Raw genomic sequence first — 25,895 nt, forward strand, 5'->3', positions numbered from 1 at the left:
GGCAGACTCCATCACTCAGAGATGGGCAGCTTATCGAGGTCACCTTAAAATTCAGGACCTATTGTCCTCTCTGGAAGCTTGCTTCCATTTAAATATCTTAACGCTCAAAGCTGTCTATCTCACATGCAGAATATTCCTTTCTCTACTCTGGAGATCCACAATAGTAGTGCTTATAGACAACACCATAGCTATGCATTATATATCCAGACAAGAAGGAGAAAGACTCTGTCTGTGCTCTGTCAGGAGACCATTTGGCTCTGTAGTTGGTGCATTCTGACTCAGATCAAACTGGTGGCTCTCCACCTTTTCAACCTTCAGAACACCTTGGCAGATCAGTTCAGCAGGCATCCTCAGACAACCGGGGCGTTCTGTCAGACTTCATCCTGTAGAACATTGTTCACAAGTGTGGATTCCTAGAAATAGACTTATTTGCCCGAGACCAGGAACAAGAAGTGTCAGACATTTTGCTCCCGAAGGGGTTCAAGTCCAGGCTCCCTGATAGATGCATTCCTCATCCGCTGTACGCTGAGACTGATGTATGCCATTCCTTGATCCCCATGATACTGAGGGTACTGAGGAAACTGAGGCAAGACTCAGATTATGATAGCCCCAGCATGGGCCAGGCAGTTCTTGTATTCAGATCTGACAAACCTTTTAACACAACGCCCCCCACCCTGCTGACCCTGCCTGCTATAGTCTTGCAGAGCAATAGCCTCTTAGACCCAGCTTCGTTACATTTGACAGGCTGGATCCTGGCTGCATGACACACACCAAAAGAAGCTGTTCAGCTGAGGTTTGGAATATTCTGCTCCAAAGCAGGAAATTTTCAACCAGACAGACTTACAAAGCTAAATGGAAGATTGTCTCAGAGTTCTAAATAAACTACTGCATTCATCTCCCAGTTTTCTTTCCCAAGTCTCACTTAATTGTGGGAGAAGCTAAACTTCACACAGAAAGGGCACTTTCTCTTTACAATGACAAGATAAAATTGTTCAGGAGCACCGCCAGATCATCTGTGGCCTTTGCTGATAGAGCTAAGGAGTAACCTATATACACTCATGTTATCTAAGGAGGTCTCCGGCTGTATAAAGACACGTTATGAGTTAGTCAGGTTTGATCTAGCTAGCCATATTGGAGCTCATTGCACTAGAGCTCAGACTATCTGACAAATGGCCCTATGTCTGTAATTTGTAGAACAGCTACATTGAGCTTGGTCTGCATATTTACAAGATGCTATTCCTTAATATAGGCTTCCAGATTGGATGCTCATTTTGGAAGAGATGTACTGCAGTCAAATTTAAATAGGACTTCTACCACCCTCCTCCAAGCAAACAGACAACTGCTTTGTTAGTGAAATACATGTAGACTCAAAGAAGAAAGGTTTGTTATCCTGCAGTAACTGTGGTTCTTTGAGATGTGTTGTCTGCATGGATTCCGCAACCTTCCCTACTTCTCTGCTCTTATGGAATCCTACTGCTCTGGGTTCTGTTTTGGCAAAGAAACTGAGAGAGTTGGATTCGCTTAATCCATTATGCCGTTCGATGGGGGCCCTCAAGTGAATACTGCTGACCAAGCGAATCAGATCTTATGCACAAGGGACACATGTCCACATGGGTTCCACTTTTGCTGCACAACATACCTTTAAGAACGACACTTACTGTACGGTAAGTAACTGTTCTTTATGGGCTTTATGATGCAGAGATTACTGGGTGAGGTTGTCTGTCCTGTGTTATTGAGGAGGTGAGACTAAGGCCATGTCTACGCTGCTGCGATCGATGCAGCAGGGGTCGATTTACCGGGTCTAGCAGAGACCTGCTAAATTGACTGCAGAGTGCTCTCCGTTGATTCTGGTACTCCATCGGAAAAAGAAGATTAATGTAAGTCAACAGGAGAGCGTCTCCCATCGATGTAGCACAGTGTAGACACTGCAGTAAGTCGACCTTGGCTACGTTGAGTCCAGCTACTTTATTCATGTAGCTGGAGTATCATAACTTAGGTCGACTTACCGCAGTAGTGTAGACAAGGCCTAAATGATCACCATGGTCGCTTGTGGCCTTAAAATCTATGAATTTATGGAAGAGATTCCTGATTTTGCTTGTGTTATTGAGACCTGCTGAATGATACTTTTGCCTCAGTTCTCTCCTGCAGGGTACTTGGTTTCCTTTTTGCCTTTGTTTAAACCTGCTTTTGTACTCTTCCAGCGATACCACACACCACCTCGATCACGATCCTGTTCTGAATCAGATGATGATGAGAGCAGTGAAACCCCTCCTCACTGGAAAGAGGAGATGCAGAGGTTAAGAACATACAGACCACCCAGTGGGGAGAAGTGGAGTAAAGGAGATAAGTAAGATCTTTACTACAAATTTTAAATTGTTATATATGTTATTTGTCTTGTAAAATGAGAAGATACTCTCTTCAAGTTCAGAATAATAAAAATAGAAAAGACTTATTCCATAACCTTTCCGTATTGTTACTATGCCACGGTCTCTCTTGGAAGCACAGTCAAAAAGAAATATATCAGATCTTGTAAATAGTCCTTATACAGTTATAAATGTTTCAACAGAAGCAGCTCTATGAAAAAATTCTGATGACTTGGTAACTGTGGTGTGAATCTTGTTATACCATCAGAGTATAGTCTTATTCAGTTTTCTGCGTTTATGTATCTGATGGTTATTGAATAATAGTAACATATTCGTCATAAACAAAACATCCCAATTGCTATGAATTCCTTCTGCCTGTTAATATATTGTAAGATTGTTTGGTAGAGAAGCACAAAAAAAGTATGAGAAAATGGTTAAGCTTGGATTTCAACATAGCTTATGAATCTATAGTTCTCCTTCAAATGATTGTGCACACATACATTCCAATGCAGGTGTTCGTGCACGCAGTGCACTTGAGTCAGAGACTTTTGCCAGCAGTCCCACTATGCAGTGCATGTGTCCCTGTTCTTGTTCTCTCAGGCAAAGACATAAAAGGGGCCTGGCCACCTCCTCCCTCTCAGTTCCTTCTCACTGCCCACAGTAAGCATTGGAACTCCCTGTAGCATTTGCTTCAATAAGCCAGCATCTCTAAAAGATATGGAAAAAATCCCCAGGTGTGCAACCTGTGGGGCCGTTATCCCGGTCACAGATAGGCACAAGAGCTGCTTGATTTGTCTGGTTTAGATGAGGGACAAATGCTCTATTTGTACCTCCTTCCCCACCAGGACCAAAAACAGAGGAACTTTTGACTTAAGGTCCACCTCGTGAAAGAGGCCATGCATCTTGCATCATAGTTGAGCCCTGACCATGAGGCAGGGGACTCAGATTCAGGCAGAAGTGCCCCTCCAGCTCCTCCTGTTTCAAAATGCAAGTCCACTGACAAACATCATGCTTTGTCTTCTCTGTCAGCTTCAACAAAGCGACCTGGGCATTCCAATGCTAACAAGACCTCAAAGTTTTGGTCTTTCCCCAGAAAATCTTCTGGTAAGTCCTCTGGTACCCATTTGAGGCTTCACAAATGTAAGCGCTCACCAGTTCCATATGAGGGAGCACCGTCAAGTCCAGTGTCTTCACCCATGATGGGTCTTTTGTTCTCGCTGACTAATATATATTGGTTAGCATGTAAATATTGTGTGTGTGGTATGGCATTAAGCACAAATACTGTAACAGTGATATAACCTAAACAGGCCTTTACCATAATCTTGTTCACTTCCTATGCTAAGTGTCCCATAACACTTTGCATTTGCTGAAATCAGCATTTCATAGAATCATAGAATATCAGGGTTCGAAGGGACCCCAGAAGGTCATCTAGTCCAACCCCCTGCTCGAAGCAGGACCAAGTCCCAGTTAAATCATCCCAGCCAGGGCTTTGTCAAGCCTGACCTTAAAAACCTCTAAGGAAGGAGATTCTACCACCTCCCTAGGTAACGCATTCCAGTGTTTCACCACCCTCTTAGTGAAAAAGTTTTTCCTAATATCCAATCTAAACCTCCCCCATTGCAACTTGAGACCATTACTCCTCGTTCTGTCATCTGCTACCATTGAGAACAGTCTAGAGCCATCCTCTTTGGAACCCCCTTTCAGGTAGTTGAAAGCAGCTATCAAATCCCCCCTCATTCTTCTCTTCTGCAGACTAAACAATCCCAGCTCCCTCAGCCTCTCCTCATAAGTCATGTGCTCTAGACCCCTAATCATTTTTGTTGCCCTTCGCTGGACTCTCTCCAATTTATCCACATCCTTCTTGTAGTGTGGGGCCCAAAACTGGACACAGTACTCCAGATGAGGCCTCACCAGTGTCGAATAGAGGGGAACGATCACGTCCCTCGATCTGCTCGCTATGCCCCTACTTATACATCCCAAAATGCCATTGGCCTTCTTGGCAACAAGGGCACACTGCTGACTCATATCCAGCTTCTCGTCCACTGTCACCCCTAGGTCCTTTTCCGCAGAACTGCTGCCTAGCCATTCGGTCCCTAGTCTGTAGCGGTGCATTGGATTCTTCCATCCTAAGTGTAGGAGCCTGCACTTATCCTTATTGAACCTCATCAGATTTCTTTTGGCCCAATCCTCCAATTTGTCTAGGTCCCTCTGTATCCTATTGCTACCTGCCACCGTATCTACCACTCCTCCTGGTTTAGTATCATCCGCAAATTTGCTGAGAGTGCAATCCACACCATCCTCCAGATCATTTATGAAGATATTGAACAGAACCGGCCCCAGGACCGACCCCTGGGGCACTCCACTTGACACCGGCTGCCAACTAGACATGGAGCCATTGATCACTACCCGTTGAGCCCAACAATCTAGCCAGCTTTCTACCCACCTTATAGTGCATTCATCCAGCCCATACTTCCTTAACTTGCTGACAAGAATGCTGTGGGAGACCGTGTCAAAAGCTTTGCCAAAGTCAAGAAACAATACATCCACTGCTTTCCCTTCATCCACAGAACCAGTAATCTCATCATAAAAGGCGATTAGATTAGTCAGGCATGACCTTCCCTTGGTGAATCCATGCTGACTGTTCCTGATCACTTTCCTCTCATGTAAGTGCTTCAGGATTGATTCTTTGAGGACCTGCTCCATGATTTTTCCAGGGACTGAGGTGAGGCTGACTGGCCTGTAGTTCCCAGGATCCTCCTTCTTCCCTTTTTTAAAGATTGGCACTACATTAGCCTTTTTCCAGTCATCCGGGACTTCCCCCGTTCGCCACGAGTTTTCAAAGATAATGGCCAAGGGCTCTGCAATCACAGCCGCCAATTCCTTCAGCACTCTCGGATGCAACTCGTCCGGCCACATGGACTTGTGCACGTCCAGCTTTTCTAAATAGTCCCTAACCACCTCTATCTCCACAGAGGGCTGGCCATCTCTTCCCCATTCTGTGAGAAGCAGATAGGGAACTTGTCAAAATCAAGATACATTGGTTTTGTGTTTCAGTACAAGCTATGGAAATACCTTCACAGATCAGTACCTGGAATGCTAGTACCCAAAACCAAAGTAAGGAGGGAACAGAATAACAAGTTAGGGACGTGGAAGAAAGTGATGGGTTGGATTTTGGTTACATGTAGTAAGAATGTGTAACTTGTAAAATCATATAAATAATACCAGCTGAAATGTGTAACTTGGGGGGCACACCTTCTGCATAAGATGAATATAACATTGCTTCATGGGACTGCTCTTCAGAGGTATCCTATAGGACCTTTTTCCTGTACCATGTTGTTAAACTTGACTAAGGTTGGTTATTTGGTTTCTTGAGTATATTTCATAACGAACAAAAATGTGGTCATGCAATTGACTATACAATTTATCAGCTCTTTTCAGCTGTTTCAGTCTGCCTGTGCTCCACTGGCACTATTGACACACTTACCTGAGGTACCTTCCACCATGTAGGCCTCGTTGACCTCAGGCGATCTCCTTTGTTTTTCCCTGCCAGACTCTCCTCTTCTGCAACCAGTGACACTGTCTTCAGGGCTATCAGCGTACCTGGCACTGTGGGCACTATCTCTGTTACAGTCATCTCTATGATGACTGTGTGCAAAACCATACTCTGAAATGTCCCTAGCCTCTGTTTGCCAGAAGCTGGGAATGGGCGACAGGGGATGGATCAGCTGATGATTAACTGTTCTGTTCTTTCCCTCTGGGGCAGCTAGCATTGGTCACTGTCGGAAGACAGGATACTGGGCTAGATGGACCATTGATCTGATGCAGTGTGTCCATTCTTATGTTCTTATGAGTTATGCTGGCATCATTGGATCACTTCATCTACATTCTGCCAACCCTTGCTTTCTTTGGAGCCCAATGTCTCTCATATCCAGGCCACCTAGAACACCAGTGAGAACTGCTCCTCCATATTCTGAGATGGCTTACATTTCTTCTGACTCAAAAAGAGAAGAATCTGTCTCACCTTTGGAAGAATCTGTCGTCCTATAAGGAAATCCCTGCCTGGGGTCCCCCTTACTGGTCTTGTGCTGCTCCAAGAGACTCTAGATCTCCCTCACTCTAGAAAGAAGTCTCCTACTCCCTTGCTGCCAAAAACCTCTACTCATCATCCTGCTACCATCCCTCAACCCGCTGTGCTGAATCCCATGGAAGAAGAGGAGGAATTAATGGAAGAATCCTTAGATCTTCCTTCTCCTATTTCTTCATCTTAACCAGGTCAGGCAGTCACACCAGAGACTTCATCTCCCCTCCAAGGGCTTCAGAGTTTTTCACGACCTGATTAGGAGGGTTGACACTTCTCTGTGGGGGGTGCAGTAGAAACTTGTACAAGAGAATCCACCACACTGTCCTAGTTACTTTACAGCCCCCTCCCCCGGGAAGAGTTGCACTTCCCATCAATGAAGCATTACTGTAGGTAGCGAAAACTCTCTGGAAAACTCCAGCCTCTATACCACTTATGGGCAAGCTAGTGGACAGACAATACCAAATCCCTCAACAAGATTTTGACTGTTTCTATACCCATCCAATTCCTGAGTCTTTGGTGTTCACAGGTGCTAATGAACAGTCCCATCAGTCTCACCCTTAGGCTACTCCCAAGGATAAAGAATATGAGAGGCTGGATTTATACAGCCCAAATATTTCTTCCGCTGCCACACTTCAAATAAGAGTTGCTAATTATCAGGCTGTTTTGTCAAAATATAACTTTATTAATTTCTTTGCAATTTCTAAATTTGCTGACAAGCTGTCAGAGGAATATAAGGAATGGTTTTTAGTGCTGGTTTCAGGGGCATCTTACAGGATGCTGCTGATACAGCTTTGTGTTCCAAAGGCATTGCAATCTACATGCTGTGTTCTTTCTTGCTACAGGTTTCTGGCATTTCAAGGTCGCTGCAGAACACAATAGAGGACTTGCCTTTGGAGAGTTCTGAACTGTTTGTTGCTAAAACAGATGACGCTATGCACACACTGAGGGACTGTCATGCAACACTTGGTTTATTAAGCATTTATATTCTGGTTACCAAGAGGAAACTGTTTAGGCCCCAATCTTACTCCAGATCCTCTTTCCAACAGAGGTCATAGTATGTGTTCAAGAGAAGGTCAAGCCCTTCCCGACATAACTAGCCATCTTAATCGGTGGGAGACCCTTCTCACGAGGCAGCTTCATCCTCCAAGCAATCATTTTGACTTCTTAGTTGAGGACAGCACACCAACTATATCTCCTCCCTGGATTGCACCTGTCCGGCTTTCAGTGTGCTTGGGAAAGCATCACCTCAGACAAGTGGGTGCTCAGCAGAGTGAAGGAGGGATATGTTCTCCAATTTACCTCTCTTCCTTTTCCCAACCCACCTTCCCCGTACCTTTTCAGTGACTCGTCTCACAAGACTGTTACTTCAAGAACGCCAGTCTCTTCTAGAATTGAGTGACAGAAGTTCCTTACCAACACAGAAGAAAAGGTTTCTATTCCTGGTACTTCCTGGTCCCAAAGAGATCTGGTGGCCTTCACCCCATTTTAGATCTAAGAAAGCTGAACCATTTCATCAAAAAAAAAAAATCAAGATCAGGCTGGTTACCCTCACTGCTTTTATCCCTTCCCTGGAGATTGGTATGCAGCACTCAGTTTACAAGACACTTACTTCCACGTGGCGATAAATTCCTGACAGGAAGTACCTTTGATTCTTAGCAGACGTCAGTCATTACCAGTATGCAATGTTTCCCTTCGAACTGTCATCAGCTCCAAGGGTCTTCAAGTGCATGGCAGTTGTAGCAGCCCATCTCTAGTGCTGGGGTGTTCAGATATTTTCTTACCATGATGATTGGCTAGTTTGTGGCGCATCAAGCGACCAGGTCCAAAACAGCATTCTAAGCAGGCAGTTGTTCTCCCATCTGGGTCTGAAACTAAATTTGGACAAATCACAATTATAATCAACGCATATCCTTCATAGGAGCAGACCTTAATGCCAGGACAGCTAAGTCTTATCTTCCATATAAAAGATATCAGTCTTCAGCCTTCCTTTCCAAAACCCTGAATTCCTACCCAATGACAACAGTGTATGCCTGCCTTCAGCTCTGGGCCACATGGCCTCATGCATGTACGTAACTCTGCATGCCAGACTTCACCTTACCTATCTGCAGGCCTGGTTCCATTTAATATATAGTCCTTCCCAGAACCCTCTGGACATACGGATTTGCGTACCTACTGTGAGTGCTTCAGTCTGTCGTTTGGTTGTTGGATCCCCACAATGAGTGCAAGATTATTCCATTCTTGTCCCCAGAACTGACTATGACTCTGATAACAGATGCATCTGCCGAAGGTTGGAGAGCCCATCTCGGTCAACTCTGGACACAAGCTCTTTGGTCACCCCGGGAAGTTTCACTCCACATAGATGTGTAGAGCTACAAGCTACTCATTTGCCTACAAGATGTTTATGTCCACCATCGAGAACCAGGTGGTACAAGATTTTACATACAGCACCATCACCATATTTTAGCTGAAGAAGCAGGGAGGTGGAAGATTGTCCCAACTGTGCCAGGAGGCTATGCTCCTATGGAATTTATGCATTCATCATGATGTTTCCCTGGAGGCCTTTCACCATCCAGGATTAAGAAACACACTTGCAGATTCCTTCATAGACCAACATAAGTGGTCAATCAGGAAGGACGTTCTCTTCCAGATTTTTTCACCAGTAACACATTTGTTTGTAACCAACCTGAACAACAAGTGTATGAGATTTTGCTCGGGGATGGGCTGCAACCCAGATTCCATCACAGATTCTGTTCTTTTTCCATGGTCCAGTTGTCTTCTATGTGCATTCCCTTCAATTTCTCTCATTCCGAGAGTATTCGGAAAACTGAAAAGTAACTTCAGTCTTGATGCACCAGCACGTCCAAGATAGCATTGGTTCACAGCCCTTCATCAGCTCTCTGTTCGAGCTCCATTAACTTCGCCTCTAGTTGAGGATCTGTTGTCTCAGAACCAAGGTAAGTCTCTACATCCAAACCTCCAATCTCTCGATCGCATGACATGGATGATCTCTGGTTGAATTCTCATGAGAAATTGTGCTCCTGAGAGGTTCAGACCATCTTTGTGAACAGCAAAAAGGAATTCACTAGAGCCACATATGCAGGAAAATGGAAGAGGTTTTTGATTTGGGCACAATCTTAACATTTATCACCCCTTCACACAGAGGCTACATATGTACTGGAGTACTTGTTGCCCCAAAATGGTCAGGCTTTCAGTTAGTTCTGTGAGAGTTCGCCTGCTTCTATTTCTGCACTATATCCACCAGTAGATGGGAGTTCCATTTTCTCTAACCCTCTCGTTTCCTGCTTTTAGAATCATAGAATATTAGGGTTGGAAGGGACCTCAAGAGGTCATCTAGTCCAACCCCCTGCTCAAAGCAGGACCAATACCCAACTAAATCATCCCAACCAGGACTTTGTCAAGCCTGACCTTAAAAACTTCAAAGGAAGGAGATTCCACCACCTCCCTAGGTAACGCATTCCAGTGCTTCACCACCCTCCTAGTGAAAAAGTTTTTCCTAATATCCAACCTAAACCTCTCCCACTGCAACTTGAGACCATTACTCCTTGTTCTGTCATCTGCTACCACTGAGAACAGTCTAGATCCATCCTCTTTGGAACCCCCTTTCAGGTAGTTGAAAGCAGCTATCAAATCCCCCCTCATTCTTCTCTTCTGCAGACTAAACAATCCCAGTTCCCTCAGCCTCTCCTCATAAGTCATGTGTTCCAGTCCCCTAATCATTTTTGTTGCCCTCCGCTGAACGCTTTCCAATTTTTTCACATCCTTCTTGTAGAGTGGGGCCCAAAACTGGACACAGTACTCCACGTGAGGCCTCACCAATGTCGCATAGAAGTGAATGATCACGTCCCTCGATCTGCAGGCAATGCCCCTACTTTTATATAGTCCAAAATGCCATTGGCCTTCTTGGCAGCAAGGGCACACTGTTGACTCATATCCAGCTTCTCGTCCACTGTAACCCCTAGGTCCTTTTTTGCAGAACTGCTGCCTAGCCATTCGGTCCCTAGTCTGTAGCGGTGCATGTGATCCCTGGGCGCGGGGCCAGCAGCCGGGATCCCCCCTAGTTCTCCAGTAAAACGTTTAATCGATAGAATTTTAATCAGCTACATGAGTAGGATTTTTACATGCTGTTTACATCCCTAGTAAACATCAGTTAAAAATTGTATGTTTGTTATAAAATTTAAAAAGTTTTTTAAATTAAGAAAACTGGGCATAGCAGTTTTCTGAAAGAACTTGTAATTCAGAAGCTATTTTGGTATTCTCAGTCCCTGCATAATAGAGATGACTGAACTAATCCATACGTGAATACAGCACTGTTCCTTAGTATGCCAAGGAAAGTTACCAAAGAGTTGTGGAAATACGCCTTCAGAAGAAAAATGTTTTGTACAAAGAGCCACAGCCTGTCTTCACTTCCAAGCACAAGAACAGCTAGTGTTGCAATCAACCAAACAGAAGCTTAAAGCAGATGATGAAAAAAAACAGCAATAAAATTTCTCTTACTGTATATTGCTTCGGTCAGAAATGCATTCACCAATCCAGAATCTGGATTGATAGAGGAGCTCTGCTTACTGGCACATGCACAGAGGCAGCTTTTTGACATTCCCCTCTCCCCCCTTTTCCTTCCCCAGCTGGAAAGATTTCTGCTGAGGGGTGGGGTGCTAGTCTAGTGGCATGGGCTGGGAGGCACCTTCAAAGTTTTTGTGAATAATACCGGAAAAGCTTATGGTACAATTCTTGCCCCACTAAAGGCAAGGAAAGCTTTTCATTGACTAAAGTGGGGGCAGGATTTCAGCTTAGTCTTGTTTAAAGTAATGGGGAGAGCAGCTGGCTTGGACATAATTTTTTTGAAAGGTCTATTCAGTGTTTACCCTCCTATGCCTGATCCTGTACCTATATGAGATCTCAGTCTAGTCCTCTCCAAATTCATAAGCCCCTCCCCCTCCCCCCCCCCCTTGAGTCTCTGGCTACCACCTCATTACCGTTACAGTGTATGAAAGTAGCCTTTCTGGTGGCAGTCACTTCTGCTAAGAGGGTTGTAGAACATCATAATTTTCTTGCTGATCCTCTTTTCATGGACTTCCATTAAGATAGTTTCCTTTAGATCACACCCTAAGGTCATGTCAGCTTTCCATTTGAATCAATCTATTCATTTGCCAGAGTTTTTCCTGAAACCTCTCTTTTAAAGCTGAGAACACTTTGTACATTGGATGTTCGTAGAGCTTTGGTGTTCTACTTGGATTTCACTAGAGTTCTCCCAGGCTTTTCACAGCTTATGCTGAGCAAGTTAAGGGTCAATCAGTGTCAACTGAGTGAATCTCACATTGCATTTTTGACTGCATTAAGTTCTGCTGCAATCTTGCTGAAGTCTCTCCTCCACCAGGAATAACTTCTCACTCCATGTCTACTTCATCAACATTTCTGAGCAGTGTTGCATTTGCTGATGTCTACAAGGCAGCAATATGGTTGTCTGTCCATATTTTTTGTGCTCATTACACCATCTCTCAAGCGTCTCGTGACAATGCCAACTTTGGCAAGTCAATGTTGCAATCTCTGTTCAGATGATCTGAAGTCCCTCCACCTGTAAGGGAACTGCTTATGCATCACCTGTAGTGGAATGTATATGTGCACAATCACACAAAAGAGAAAAAACAGTTGTTCTTTGAGATGTGTTGTGCACATATACATTCTAGGACCCTGCCACTTTCTCTGCTACTTTGGACATTCTGTTCCTTCGCATTGTTGTACAAAGAGGGAGGCAGTAGCCATACCTATTTCATGCCCTCACCCTAGAGCACAAGGAGAACAGAGCACGTGCTCCACCTGGTGATACTCCTCGCAAAAGTCTGACCCAAGTGCACTGGGTGCACAAACACATGCAGTGTATATAGGCACAATACATTTCAAAGAACAACAGTTACTGTACTGGTAAGCTACCATATTTTTTTTTTTGGATGGTGAGATTGTGCACTATATAAGCCATTTACATCATTTAGTTTATCTGCATGCTGTAAAACTAATTATTTTAACTGATATTTGATAGCTATTATCTCCCAGATGAGAAGTAGCTATCTAATAACTTCATAATTAATAAAGCCATTTCATATGTGAAAGGGAATTTTTTTATAGTATAATATAGGCTTTTTTAAAGATGTATATGTACCCTTGTGACAGAAACCCTTATTTATTACCAAGTATAACATTTTCCTGTACCTAGTTTCATTCAGCACTCTGAAGACCCAATTGTATTGATATTTTATATTGGATGTAGAAAATAAGCAAACTATTTTTTAGGGAATTTCCTTTAATATTGTGTACTTTTTTTTTTTTTTAAGGTTGAGTGACCCATGCTCAAGCAGATGGGATGAAAGAAGTTTGTCCCAGCGATCAAGGTCTTGGTCACATAATGGCTATTCTGATCTCAGTACCCTGAGGTATACCAGCCACCACAAAAAGCACCGAAAAGAGAAAAAGAAGACAAAACACAGAAAGAAAGCCAAAAAGCAAAAGCATTTCAAGAAACATAAACAAACTAAAAAAAAGAGACCCTCACCCTCATCAGAGGTAGAATCCTCTCGTTCTTCTATCAGGAGGACAAAGTCATCTCGGGATCGTGAGAGGAAGTCTCCTTCTTCCTCATTATCTTCTAGACGCTCATCCAGAAGAGACTGGTCTAAATCTGACAAAGATGACCAGAGTTCATCAACTCTATCAAGCAGAGACTCTCGATCATATTACAAGTCCAGGTGTAGATCCAGATCTAGATCAAGATCAAGGTCTTATTCCAGAAGAAGTTCTAGATCAAGAACAGCATCTAAACTGTCTCATTCTCGAAGCAGATCAAGATCTAGCACTAACTCCAGGCGCCACAGGACAGTTTCAAATTCACCACGAAATACTACAGCAGAATTGAATGAAAATAAGCCAAGCAAGACTGAACCTGTAAGAGCAGTAATCCCACAGAGTGATAAAGTTGTAGTACAGCCTGTTGTAGCTGAAAATATTCCAGTTATACCCTTAAGTGACAGTCCTCCACCTTCTAGGTGGAAACCTGGACAAAAGCCCTGGAAACCATCCTATGAGCGAATTCAGGAAATGAAAGCTAAAACAACCCATGTAATGCCTACCCAAAGTAGCTACAATTTAACAAATATTAAAGAAGTTAATCCTTCCTCCTCCTCCTCCCGTAAGCGACAAAAGAGTTCAGATAGTGATCGAAGTGATTATTCAAGGTCTCATAGTGAGAGAAGTTCGGATAGTTGGCTAAGATCAAGGAGCAGGTCTTCCCGGAGCAGATCCTACTCTAGATCATATTCAAGATCAAGGAGTCCATCTAGTTCAAGATCAAGATCTCGGTCAACTGGCAGATCTCGGTCACCAAATAGATACCGCAGTGACCAGTCAGGTTATAGCGGCTCATCATCTTATTACTCTCTTAGTGATGACGATAGACATGGAAGCAAAAGGAAATCTGAATCCAGTGAGCAAAATTTCCAATCATTGAAGAAAAGGCAAGAGAGTAGCTCTGAAAGTAGCACAGTTGTCAGGAAGAGTAAAGCCTATGATGAGTCTTCTCAAGGACGAAAAGAGAGTGAGAGAAGATCATCTTTAGACTTTTCTACAGATAGCGAGCATTCTGTTAAAATACAGCCAGTCCAGGAAAAAGGAGGACATTCTCAACCAGAAGGAGACAACCAGAAAGAGAATAAAAACAATTTGACTGCTGACAGAAGTGAGGAGAAATCCAAGTCTGAATGGGACAGTGACCATTCAAAAAAGAAATCTTTGAGGGAGAAAACTTCTGAACAGCATAGAAGTGGTTCAAAGACAAAAAGAAAGACTTATTCAGGCAGTAAATGGGACTCGGAATCAAATTCAGAAAGAGGCGAGACTAGAAATAGTAGAGAAGATTCTAGGCCCTCATCCAGTAAAGAGGAAGGTGAGGCCACATCAGGATCTGATACAGCGCTCAGTCTTACCAAAAGCAGGGTGAAAACTAAATCAAATTCTTCAGAAGGTTTTCTGGATTCTTCTGACCATACTTGGAAAACAAGCAAGCAACAGTCCTCCTCTTCTGCATCTGAGAATTCCCACTCCAGTTTGGCAAATATTAAAGGAAAGTCAAAAAAACACAAACATGGGTCCAAAAAGAACCTCAAAAAGTCACATTCCAAAAAAGCCAAAGAGAAATCAAAGGATAAAAAAGAGAAGAAGCATAAGGTTCAGAAACAAAAAGAGCTTTTTCACTGGCAGCCTCCACTGGAGTTTGGGGAGGAAGAAGATGAGGACATGAATGAAAAGCCTGTTACCAGAGATGATAAAAAACAAAAGCAACTTACCAGGGACAGTAAAGATAAAAACCAACAAGCTTATGAAAACAACAAAATGTGCAAAGATAAAACTGGAAATGGTGAAAAGTCTTGTGAAGATGAGAACCTCTCAAATAAAAACACTATGTGCGATACATCGCCAGATCATAGTCAGCTTAATAAAGACAACAGTGATCACAACTATTCAGCCAGTACATTAAATTCAGAAATAAATGTGGCTACTTCAAAGAAAGATGTTAAACATAGTGAAGAAAATAAACAAAATGGATCAGAGGATGTTATGCAGACAGATGATAACATGGAGATTTGTACTCCAGATCGTAACTCTCCTGGGAAGGTGGTTGTGGACGTTTTGTCTCCTGTCATCCTGAGTGCTAAATCTCAAAATTTCAATATTAATGCAAACAAAGATTTACAGAATGAGAACCCTGGACCAGATACAGCCAAACAAGGAAACCGTATTAAACAATTGATCAATGTTAAAGAAGTCAAAAAAATAGGAATACAAGACAGTAGCTCCGTCACCATGGTCACTACTGTGGAAAACACTTCGAAAACTGAAATAACTGAAAACGTACAAAGTAGTATGATAGATAATAAATGGAAACCATTACAGGGTGTAGGTAATCTACAATCTGCTACTACTAGTAGTGCTGCAGAAGTTACAAACAGTACGTCAGCACCTGACTCTAAGCCACAAGGTTTAAGAATAGAAATAAAAAGTAAAAATAAAGTGAGGCCAGGATCTCTGTTTGATGAAGTTAGAAAGACAGCACGGTTAAATCGGAGACCAAGGAACCAAGAGAGTTCAAGTGATGAACAGTCTCCTCCAAGTAGAGATGACAACAGCCAATCCAGGAGTCTAAGTAGGTCACGAAGTAAATCTGAATCTAAATCCAGACATCGAACAAGATCTCTATCCTACAGTCACTCAAGAAGTCGATCACGAAGTTCCACTTACTCATATAGGTTAGCAATTTGTTATGTAATCTCTGTTTTAGTAATCTACAGTTTTACTTAAACAGTAAGCAAACAAATTTGAGATAAAACTGCAAGTTCTGTGTTGACAGGATCTCTCATTTTCCAACAGTAATGTGCTAACTAGAAACTAGCAATATATCTCTTCACTAACTACTTTTCAGTAAAGCATTTTATTTTTCAAGTTTATTTTGAAGTGTTAATTCTGTTTCCGTCACTATTCATTTTAATAATAATTCAGTATATGCTTTTCAAAGTTGTTTATCAATTATAGATCAAGAAGCTATACAAGAAGCCGAAGCAGAGGATGGTACAGTAGAGATCGGTCAAGAAGTCGAAGTAGATCTTACCACACTTACAAGAGTCATAGGTAAGGATACGATTTTGTCAGGAAGGTCACAGAAGTCATGGATTCTGTGACTTCAATGGATGTCAGTGACATCTTTGGCTTCAGCCCTGCCGCAACAGCAGGGCTGGAACGTTTATCAGGCCCCTCTTCTCTTTCCCCATGCCCCCTGTCTGGAGTAGTGTGGCTTTCAGCTCTTTGCCCCCCTCTTGGAGTCTCGGGGCTGAAGCAGCTCTCAGCCCCACCCCCTGCAGCGGGGCTTGGGCTGTCAGTTCCCCACCCATCAGCAGGTCACGGGCTTCTGTGAATTTTTGTTTATTGCCCATGACCTGTCCATGACTTTGAAAAATTCCTGTGACAAAATCTTAACCTTAATCATAGGTAAGTTTCTGTGATAGAGATAAGAACGCCCTGAGTATGTGTTTATCACAAACTACAAATCAGACACATCCTAGTAAGTTAAATTACTTTTTTTGATGTTGAGTTGTAGCTATGCAAGTGCATCCTGGAAGCAATCTACTCTGAAATATGTATGCTTTTTAAGAATAGAAACAGACTGTAACTGCTTATTTTTGAAGAATATGTTTAAATGTCATGCAATGTGGACAAGGAATATCCAAGCAAGTCACTTAAAATTTTTTTCTAATTCAGTACTTGGTCTGAATTTAATGATTAAAATGTATTTCTTTGATTGTGTCACAGTCGAACCTATAGTAGAAGTCGATCCAGAAGCAGTTCATATGATCATCACGGTCGATCCAGGTATGGATTATGATACTACACGACCACTGAGAACAAAGTAATTTTTATAATGAGCAAATATATTAAGACAGTGATATTGTTCAAAATACATCTTTATAGTAAGCCATAATATAGCAAACTTAATTTCCTGAAATTAAATCAGGTTGTTTTAAAAGAGGAAAAGAGCAATCAGAGTATCCAGATATCACAGGCATAGGCATGGTATTAGGCCCTGAAAAGAATTGAATTGATTGATGCCCTTTACTGCTGTTTTCTACTCTTTTGTCCTCCGTTTTAAATCCCCCCAAATTTTTCTGCTGTTTATTTTACAAGAGTATGGTCAAGGAGGGAAGTCAAGGCTTGATATTCTTGATACTTTGTGCAAAATTTGTAGACAGGTTTATAAAATTCTTTATTTTGTTTTAAAATATATTGAATTATTTTTTAAAAGTAAACCACTTATTTGGGTAAACCACTGCATTGTGAAGAAACTTTATACTCTTCCTGATAAACATTTTATTACATTTACAATTATTTTGGCTTATTTGCCAAATCTTTCAAGTAGTAATAGGAATGTAGCAACAAAAATCTTTCCTTATATAAATGTCGTCACAAGAAACATCCAAAATTCTAATTTTTATCATTTTAGAAAAGAACTTTCCAAAGTCTTCAATTATTTTTTTCCTGTTAAAGTAGGTCATATACTTATGATAGTTACTACAGCAGAAGTCGAAGTAGAAGTCAGAGGAGTGACAGCTACCGCAGATCTCGAAGTTATGACAGACGGTCCAGGTACGTAATTTTTCAGTGCCACAACTTCAGAAACTTAACTGTACACAATTAATTTCCTTAGGTGCTTTATTGGAAGTTTATAAGGAACAGCCTTTCAACAGATGCAGTCTTTTTCAAGTATAAAATGTACTGTTACTAGCAAATTCGTTTTATGGTAAAAATTAAGAACCAGAAATATAAAAAGATAACACGAACACACACAGTCCCTACTTCAAGAATTCCAAAGGAAAGAGGAGCACAGAGGAATTTAAGAGAAGAGATAAATCATTGTACTATTATATGTAAATCCATTGTGTGTATGTGTGGGTATGTTCATCTCTACACATGCATATACGTATTTTTTAAAAATCTGTCACTTAATTCCCATTGGCTAAATCAGGAATAGTAATTGCAGGATTTAAATTTAACCATGCTTGTGCTTAAATGCCATAGGTATAAAGGACTGAAAACTACCCTGAGTGTCAAGATTCTACTGGATGGTAGATCTTCTTTTTTAGCTAGACCTCAATGTCAATACAAAAAACTTGTGAATGGGAGATGCAAAATAACTATGCTAACAGGAATGACAATCGAAATGATGCTTCCTGCAATGTAATTACAGCTACAATTAAAGTAACTGTGAGTGTAATTACAGTTACACTTCTATAGACTTTGGCTACATTCTTCACAGTCCAATTGCTGTTAAAGGTGACATTCCTAGCACGTTTAAAAAAGAACCGTTGTCTACAAGCCTAGTGCTTTGCTGGTATTGCTGTCTGTACAGTGTGGTCCATGGTATAAATTTGGGACTATATAGCACCCTCAATCCACAATGGAATTCCTTGGGAGGTTTGCACAAAGATCAAGGGTGGAATATGATCTTTTGGTAGTAACTTAAGTTTTAGTTGTTCTCTCAACCAGCATCACTTGGTGGGAAAATGTGCCAGTGTTTAGCATTATCACTGTTTCTCTTCTTTCTGCATTCTCCTTTCTTTTTCATTCCCCAATTTTCTTGTTTCCTCTGTATTTCTCTCCTTGTAACAATTCCGTTTCTAGCCTGTGGACATTACTCCCACCCCTTCCCCATCCCATCCATTGGTGACATAGGGCTTGTCTACACAGTGCAGTAATGCACACCAGTGAGGTATGAATTCTAACATTTACCAGTGTGTTGCATGCTAACTGGCCTGTGTAGACCCTGCTGGTGTGAGCTCAAAGTTTCCTACTGTGCACTAGAGAACTTTTAGTGCACATCAACAGGGTCTACCTCAGTCAGTTAGTGCACAACACTAGAATTGACACCCAACAGTGTGGTAATGCACACCAGTGAAAGTTAAGTTTCATTATGCATTAATGTTGACATCCTCATGAGGATAATGGAGAGTGGGAAGTAGACCCCTCTGAATCATTGTTTCAGGCTGCCTGCAAACATCAGGAAGACAACATTGGATCAGGGTACATTTATTTGCATTTGGAAGGTTTTCTTCACAACCAAAAGGGCCAAAAAAGAACATCAAGCAAGTTGCATCCTGGCCACTGGCCAAGTATTCAACACTTCTGGTTTATACAGTCCGGAAGTGCCTGTTCTCATTTTGACATGCTGATATTTCCAAAACCTAGTTTTATCATTTCAGGGGGCCCAGTCTTGCAAACCCCTACTCACTTGTTGATTTGATACTGCTCACATGAGGTAAGGGTTTTGCAGGATTAGGCCCTTGGAGAAAACACAAGCAAAAGAACTGTAAGGGTCCATTCAAAAAGACTCTGCCTGTTCAGCCTGTGCTAGCTCACTGAACTGAAGCAAAACAAAATATATTTTTTAGTTCTGCTTCCAAAATTTAGTTACTGTGCGTGATATCCTGGCCACACTGAAGTTAATGGCAAATGCCCTGTTGACCTCACCGCAAACAGGATTTCACTGTGGAAATTTAGCAACGTTTTGGCTGTAACAAATAGGCTTAGAAATGATGAAGCTCTATCACATTTTCAATGGAATCATAGAAGATTAGAATTGGAAGAGACGTCAGGAGGTCATCTAGTCCAACCCCCTGCTCAAAGCAGGACCAATCCCCAACTAAATCATCCCAGCCAGGGTTTTGTCAAGCCGGGCCTTAAAAACCTCTAAGGATGGAGATTCTACCACCTCCTTAGGTAACCCGTTCCAATGCTTCACCACCCTCCGAGTGAAATAGTGTTTCCTAATATCCAATCTCGACCTCCCCCACTCCAACTTGAGACCATTGCTCCTTGTTCTGTCATCTGCCACCACTGAGAACAGCTGAGCTCCATCCTCTTTGGAACCCCCCTTCAGATACTTGAAGGCTGCTATCAAATCTCCCCCTCGCTCTTGTTTTCTGCAGACTAAATAAGCCCAGTTCCTTCAGCCTCTCCTGGTAAGTCATGTGCCCCAGGCCCCTAATAATTTTTGTTGCCCTCCGCTGGACTCTCTCTAGTTTGTCCACATCCTTTCTGTAGTGGGGGCCCAAAACTGGATGCAGTACTCCAGATGTGGCCTCACTAGTGCCGAATAGAGGGGAATAATCACTTCCCTTGATCTACTGACAGTCCTCCTACGAATGCAGTCCAATATGCCGCTAGCCTTCTTGAACACAAGGGCACTTGTTTTGACTCGTATCCAGCTTCTCATCCACTGTAATCCCCAGGTCCTTTTCTGAAGAACTGCCGCGTAGCCAGTCAGTCCCCAGCCTGTAACAGTGCATGAGATTCTTCTGTCCTAAGTGCAGGACTCTGCACTTGTCCTTGATGAACCTCATCAGATTTCTTTTGACCCAATCCTCTAATTTGCCTATGTCCCTCTGTATCCTATCCCGACCTTCCCCCCTATCTACCACTCCTCCCAGTTTAGTGTAATCTGCAAACTTGCTGAGGGTGCAATCCATCCCATCATCCAGATCATTAATGAAAATGTTGAACAAAACAGGCCCCAGTACCAACCCATGGGACACTTCGCTTGATACCAGCTGCCAACTAAACATCAAGCCGTTGATCACTACCCGTTGAGCCCAACAATCTAGCCAGGTTTCTATCCACCTTATAGTCCATTCATCCAATCCATACTTTTTTAACTTGCTGGCAAGAATACTGTGGGAGACCATATCAAAAGCTTTGCTAAAGTCAAGATCTATCATGTCCACCTCTTTCCCCATATCCACAGAGCCAATTATCTCATCATAGAAGGCAATCAGGTTGGTCAGGCATGACTTGCCCTTGGTGAATCCATGTTGACTGTTCCTGATCACCTTCCTCTCCTCCAAGTGGTTCAGAATGGATATACATTGTGTTCCTGTAGAAGTTTCCACAGATTTTTTTTCTTCTCACCTACACTCATCTCCTAAGATTTGGATTGCCACAGTTTTGAACTTGAAACAAAAAGATTGAAATCTGATTTGTAAGGAGTTTTAATCTTTTTTCTTTTTTTTTTTTTTAAATTGTAGGTCTTATGGCTCTGACAGTGAAAGTGATCGCAGTTACTCTAACAACCGAAGCCCCAGTGAAAGCAGCAGATCTAGCTGAAAATGTCTCCTGAGCAATGTAGATTGTATTTAGTAATTCTATGTAAATGTTGTAATACCTTTGTTCTGTCAGTGTCACAAGTGAAAGTGAAGGATGTTTACTGAGTGAGGTGAAACTTCCTTATTAGCAGTGGATTCATTTGACTGGCTGCATTGACGAATGGACATTTTGAGCACAACTCACTAAGGTTTTGGGTTTTTTCCCTTATGCCAAATACTACTGTAACAAACTATGAAGACTAACTTTATTTGATTGAATCACATTTTCCAAGCCATGAAATTACATTTATATACATTTGCTGTTATTCCTTTTCTGAGTGCAGCAATCTGTACTGTCTCAAAATATCCCTATAAATACCGGAGGGCTCTCAGCCTATTATTTTGAAATAAATGCTGATAACTATAAAACTTTGAAGAAAAATATTTGTAAAGGCTGCCATCTGTATATTTTATTAAAATGCTAATTTTTAAAAGCTGGCTGTCAGTTCAGTGGTGTCTTGTACATACTTCTTATAAACATAGATTTGATTAACAGTAGCAAGGTGATGAAAACAGACTGCCACACTGTCTTAACACTCAACCCCTTTGTACCTTGATATTGCAGAGGTATGAGGAAACGGGTGAGATATTGTATACCATGCCAATTGTAATAATTAGGCACAATGTGCAAAGAAAAGGGTGATGAATCAGAGTTCATTCTTAATATCCGACTTGTTGTCTAAGAACTTAAATGTTTTTAAGTGATTTTCTTTGTGATGATTAGCCCAATGTTTAAGACCCCAGGAAAAAAATTGCTTCTCGGCAGTCCTATTTCAATTCATGCTGCTGTGCGTGGAGCACATCAGTTTGTCTTTGAAGTTGAACATTATAAATCTTTGAGTCACATTACGAGTCCATGAAAATAGACATGAAAATTAGTTTTGACAGATTAAATCATAATGGCCCATTCCAAAATGTTTGTGGGTAAAACATTGTCTTCTAAGTTAGGATGTATCTCTTCTATCTTCGGGAGATGTCATTGTGTGGTTCTTGGACTATTTATTAATCTGTAATATGGCATTGCTATAAAAGTGATATGCTTAATAAAAAGTATCCACAGTACTTTGGAAGTTTAATACCAAAAGTGAGTCCACATTATGGACAAGTGGTTTGCAAAAGTTGTGTTGAATAATTTTTTGCGAAACTCTGGTTCAACTGATTTAAAATTACTTGTAAATAAATACATTTTTCATTGTTTAAGAATTTGTATACTAAGAAATGATTTTTTTTATTGAAATGGTAGTAATAAACTCTGGGTTTATAATGGAAAAGCTGACAAATATAGCTTTAGCAGTGCTAATGAGTACTGCAATGTACTATAGTAGCTTGCTTTATTAACTTTCTGTAATATTTTGAGATTGTTTACTTTTCTCAAATGTTTTGCAATAGTGAAAATTATTTTTTTTGTATCTCATCAGGAGCTTTGAACTGTAAAAAGTTGTCATTTTTTCTTAGTTTAATACAATAATTTTTGATAGTATTAAATTACTAAAAATTAGTCTTCAGGCGCTCAACTGAAACATGCAAAGGAAATTCAAAAAGAAGCTTGAAAATTTAATGTCATACTCCACTTACCCTCTGTGCACAGATAAGAGGGGGCATTTAATTTGCAAGGTCCTGGGATACCTAGAACTGAACTAATTGAGATCTGAATATCCAGTTTTCAAACATAGGTTCAAATCAGGTTCTTAATCCCAAAAGTTAGGATTAAACCCTTCTAACACTTATGGTAGCTTTAAAAGAAAAAGCAGACCCACAATCTTTTAAATCCATATTTTGTAAGTTCTTGAAATATACATTCAACTGAAGCTAAAAATAGTTGTGTTCTAGCAGGTCATGCAGGTTTACAGAAATTTTTCTAATAAAGTTGCAACCTGCTAATCAGAATCATGAATGAATATATCATTGCTAACTCAAAACAACAATGTTATTTGGTGCAGATCCATCATTTTAAATGCAAAAGTAAGTGAATATGTCACCTTATTTGCAAGGGATTAATTCATATTAAATTTTCGCTTTATTTTGAGTACTAAACATGAAATAAGGCATCCAAAATCTTAAACACTGCCATATCACATGGGGTAAAAACAAAAAGTGTTCCCAGGCTATAACTTTTCTCGCATTTCACGCTAGAGTTGACTTTTAAACCTAGAAAAACGGGGTGCAGTAGAAATACTGTCAACTAATAATTATACCAGTCCAAAGCATACTGCTAGAACGTTATATTTTTATGGTTCACATCAGCAATTGTCAGCTTTATAAAGGGATTCACTCTGTATTTTAGGATTTTTATTTTAAATATGGTATTACGTCGAATTGTCCTAATAGAAAATGCACTATTGAGCGTTTTTATAATGTTCTGTTTACTTACTGCAAATTTGTTATTCAGAAGCAGGTGGTGGTTAAAAATGTCAATGGAATTTTTGTACATATATGCAAACACTGATTTCTTTACATTTGAAAAAATTCCTCTAGTACTTAAGAGGGGAACTTAAAGAAATTAAACGTATACTTCAAATTCTATATCCATCTGTGTGGTTTTTTTCTCTCTAAAAGACTACAAGTTGTCTTTTCTCTTCCTGATCTATATAGGAAAGGATTCTTACATCTGTGTAGTGAATTTACATAATAGCTGCATGAGGAACAAATATTTTGAAAAGTTTTGAAGTGAGGAAGTGGTCAGTCACCAAATCAAGATATGTAAAATGTGCATATTCTTTGTGAAAGAATACACTTAATAGATCTTCGCTGAAATTGTCTCACTTTAAATGCTGAGCTAAATATTCTTTCCCAAATACACATTGCCACATCATTTGTGTAATACTCGAAACGTGGGGATTAGCTGTAGTCAGCAGATATAATGTCTTAGTTTGCTAAGCCACTAGTCTTTTAGAACTTCTGTTCCAGAAAAACTAGATTTTATTGGAAATATCAGCTTTGTCTTAATGGAAAGGCTAATTGCCACTGTATATAGTAAAAATGGATTTCCTGCAGGGAGTGGCAAATAATAGCATGCATCTGTGGTGTTAGATCTAGTCTCTGGCACAAGCTGGCAGACCTGTATTTTCTACATTGTGGGCCAAAACATGATCTCTGTCTTTTGGTATAAACTGCAAGCAAAAGTCAGTGGAATCCATAGATCCTGTGGCCAGGCGGGACCACTGTGATCATCTAATCTCACCTCCTATATAACACAGGCCATAGAACTTCCCCAAAATAATTCCTAGAGTAGATCTTTTACAAAAAACATCCAATCTTGATTTGAAAATTTAGTGATTGAAGATCCCTCATGACCCTAGGTAAATTGTTCCACCAATTAATTACTCTCACTGTTAAAAATTTACATTTTGTTTCCACTCTGAAAAGTACACTGCTATAAGACCAGAATCCAGCCCTGCATATTTATTTCTCTTTAACCACTGTTTATAAAATTAGAATGGTACCTGGAGATAAACAGTGGACAGAGTAGGTTTTACAGCTTAAAAAAATAATGTAGTTGTCATCCAGGGATGCATTGTTAGTTTAGGGCATCATTCCATAAAATTGAAATATAAAACCCTAGAACACTCTTACAAAGTACTTTGTAAGTATCTATGTTCAAATATAGTAGAACCCCATTTTAAAGAAAGCTAAATTTGGTTCAGTGGGTTATGTCTTCATATTTCTGGCTGTTTTTATTAGATGATCAGCTACATGGCATCCAGACTGCTCTAGCAATGTAGTTCTGTAGAGGATACTATCTTCAGGAATATACAATTACAGGTAAGCAATTTCCTTTTTAATATGCCTAAGGGAGGAAAATAACAACTTTGGGCATAATGGAATCCAGCACATGAATAACTAGCTCTTGTGCTATAAACAGTTTAAAGAGCAGCAACATAAATGCAGTTTTTCTTTTTTAAATAGATTTGCACATGAAGAGGTCTTTAGTTCCTCCAGTATCACCTTTACATGAGGGCTATTTGTGTCCTTGTTCTGGGTGGTAAGCAGCATTTTAAAATGCTCTAGCTGAGGATCATCCACTGTCTGACAGTGTATTAAATTTCTGTTGATGGCCTTACGTGGTTCATCATGATCATGCTTACCATTTGGAGCAGAACGCAGCATTTAGATGACCTTGAGCTGCAGTGTGCTGGAACCCATCTGGTGTAATTTCCAACATGAATGCTGCCTCGGATTTAATCACAAGGAGATAAAGCATCAAATTTTCCTCCAGTCATACACCAGTACCAACAACTTTTTGCACTAATATGGTTGTGAAACACACTTATCCACCTGCATTTTAGGATAGTTTTTATTTATTTATGGGAGGTTAAATCTCATATTAAAATTTTATAAACTGTTAATTAAAGGGACCAATTTCTGCCTTTAATTACACATATTCAACCTGAAGTCAATGGAATTGCATGGGTATAACCAGCTAGAATGTGTACTAGTGTTTTATAAAGCTAAAACACTGGTACTTGGGTGGGGGGAGGGGGGTGTATGTGTGTATATATATATATATATATATATATAAATACAATTCCTTACTATTTTGCAGTCTGTCATATTTAAAGCCCTTAAAGGTGATCTGCAAATGTTTTTTTTTTTAATTGCACTTATTTAATGTTGATAGTACCCAGGGGCCAGCCATGTTGAGCCCCCGTTATGCTAAGTGCTGTGTAAAAAATATAAAATGAAAGTCCCTGCCCCAAAACG

General features: G+C 40.8%; 1 protein-coding gene across 20 annotated transcripts in view; it reads left to right on the forward strand.

Moving 5' to 3' along the window:
• NKTR (natural killer cell triggering receptor) overlaps positions 1 to 23,717 on the forward strand; it is an 84,976-nt gene extending 61,259 nt beyond the window's left edge. For 12 of the 20 annotated variants that reach the window (XM_043541649.1, XM_043541659.1, XM_043541661.1 and 9 more), the window contains 6 exons: positions 2,202 to 2,347; positions 12,792 to 15,755; positions 16,022 to 16,134; positions 16,813 to 16,872; positions 17,545 to 17,643; positions 21,078 to 23,717. In XM_043541649.1, the coding sequence (XP_043397584.1) occupies positions 2,202 to 2,347; positions 12,792 to 15,755; positions 16,022 to 16,134; positions 16,813 to 16,872; positions 17,545 to 17,643; positions 21,078 to 21,169 (3,474 nt within the window). In that variant the 3' untranslated portion in view covers positions 21,170 to 23,717. The remainder of the gene's footprint in view (positions 1 to 2,201; positions 2,348 to 12,791; positions 15,756 to 16,021; positions 16,135 to 16,812; positions 16,873 to 17,544; positions 17,644 to 21,077) is intronic. The other 8 variants (XM_027817910.3, XM_027817913.3, XM_043541663.1 and 5 more) reach the window with 3 other exon arrangements.
• The last annotated feature ends 2,178 nt before the right edge of the window (positions 23,718 to 25,895 follow it).

This window comes from Chelonia mydas, chromosome 2 (assembly GCF_015237465.2).
Source record: "Chelonia mydas isolate rCheMyd1 chromosome 2, rCheMyd1.pri.v2, whole genome shotgun sequence".
Lineage (NCBI taxonomy): Eukaryota > Metazoa > Chordata > Testudines > Cheloniidae > Chelonia > Chelonia mydas.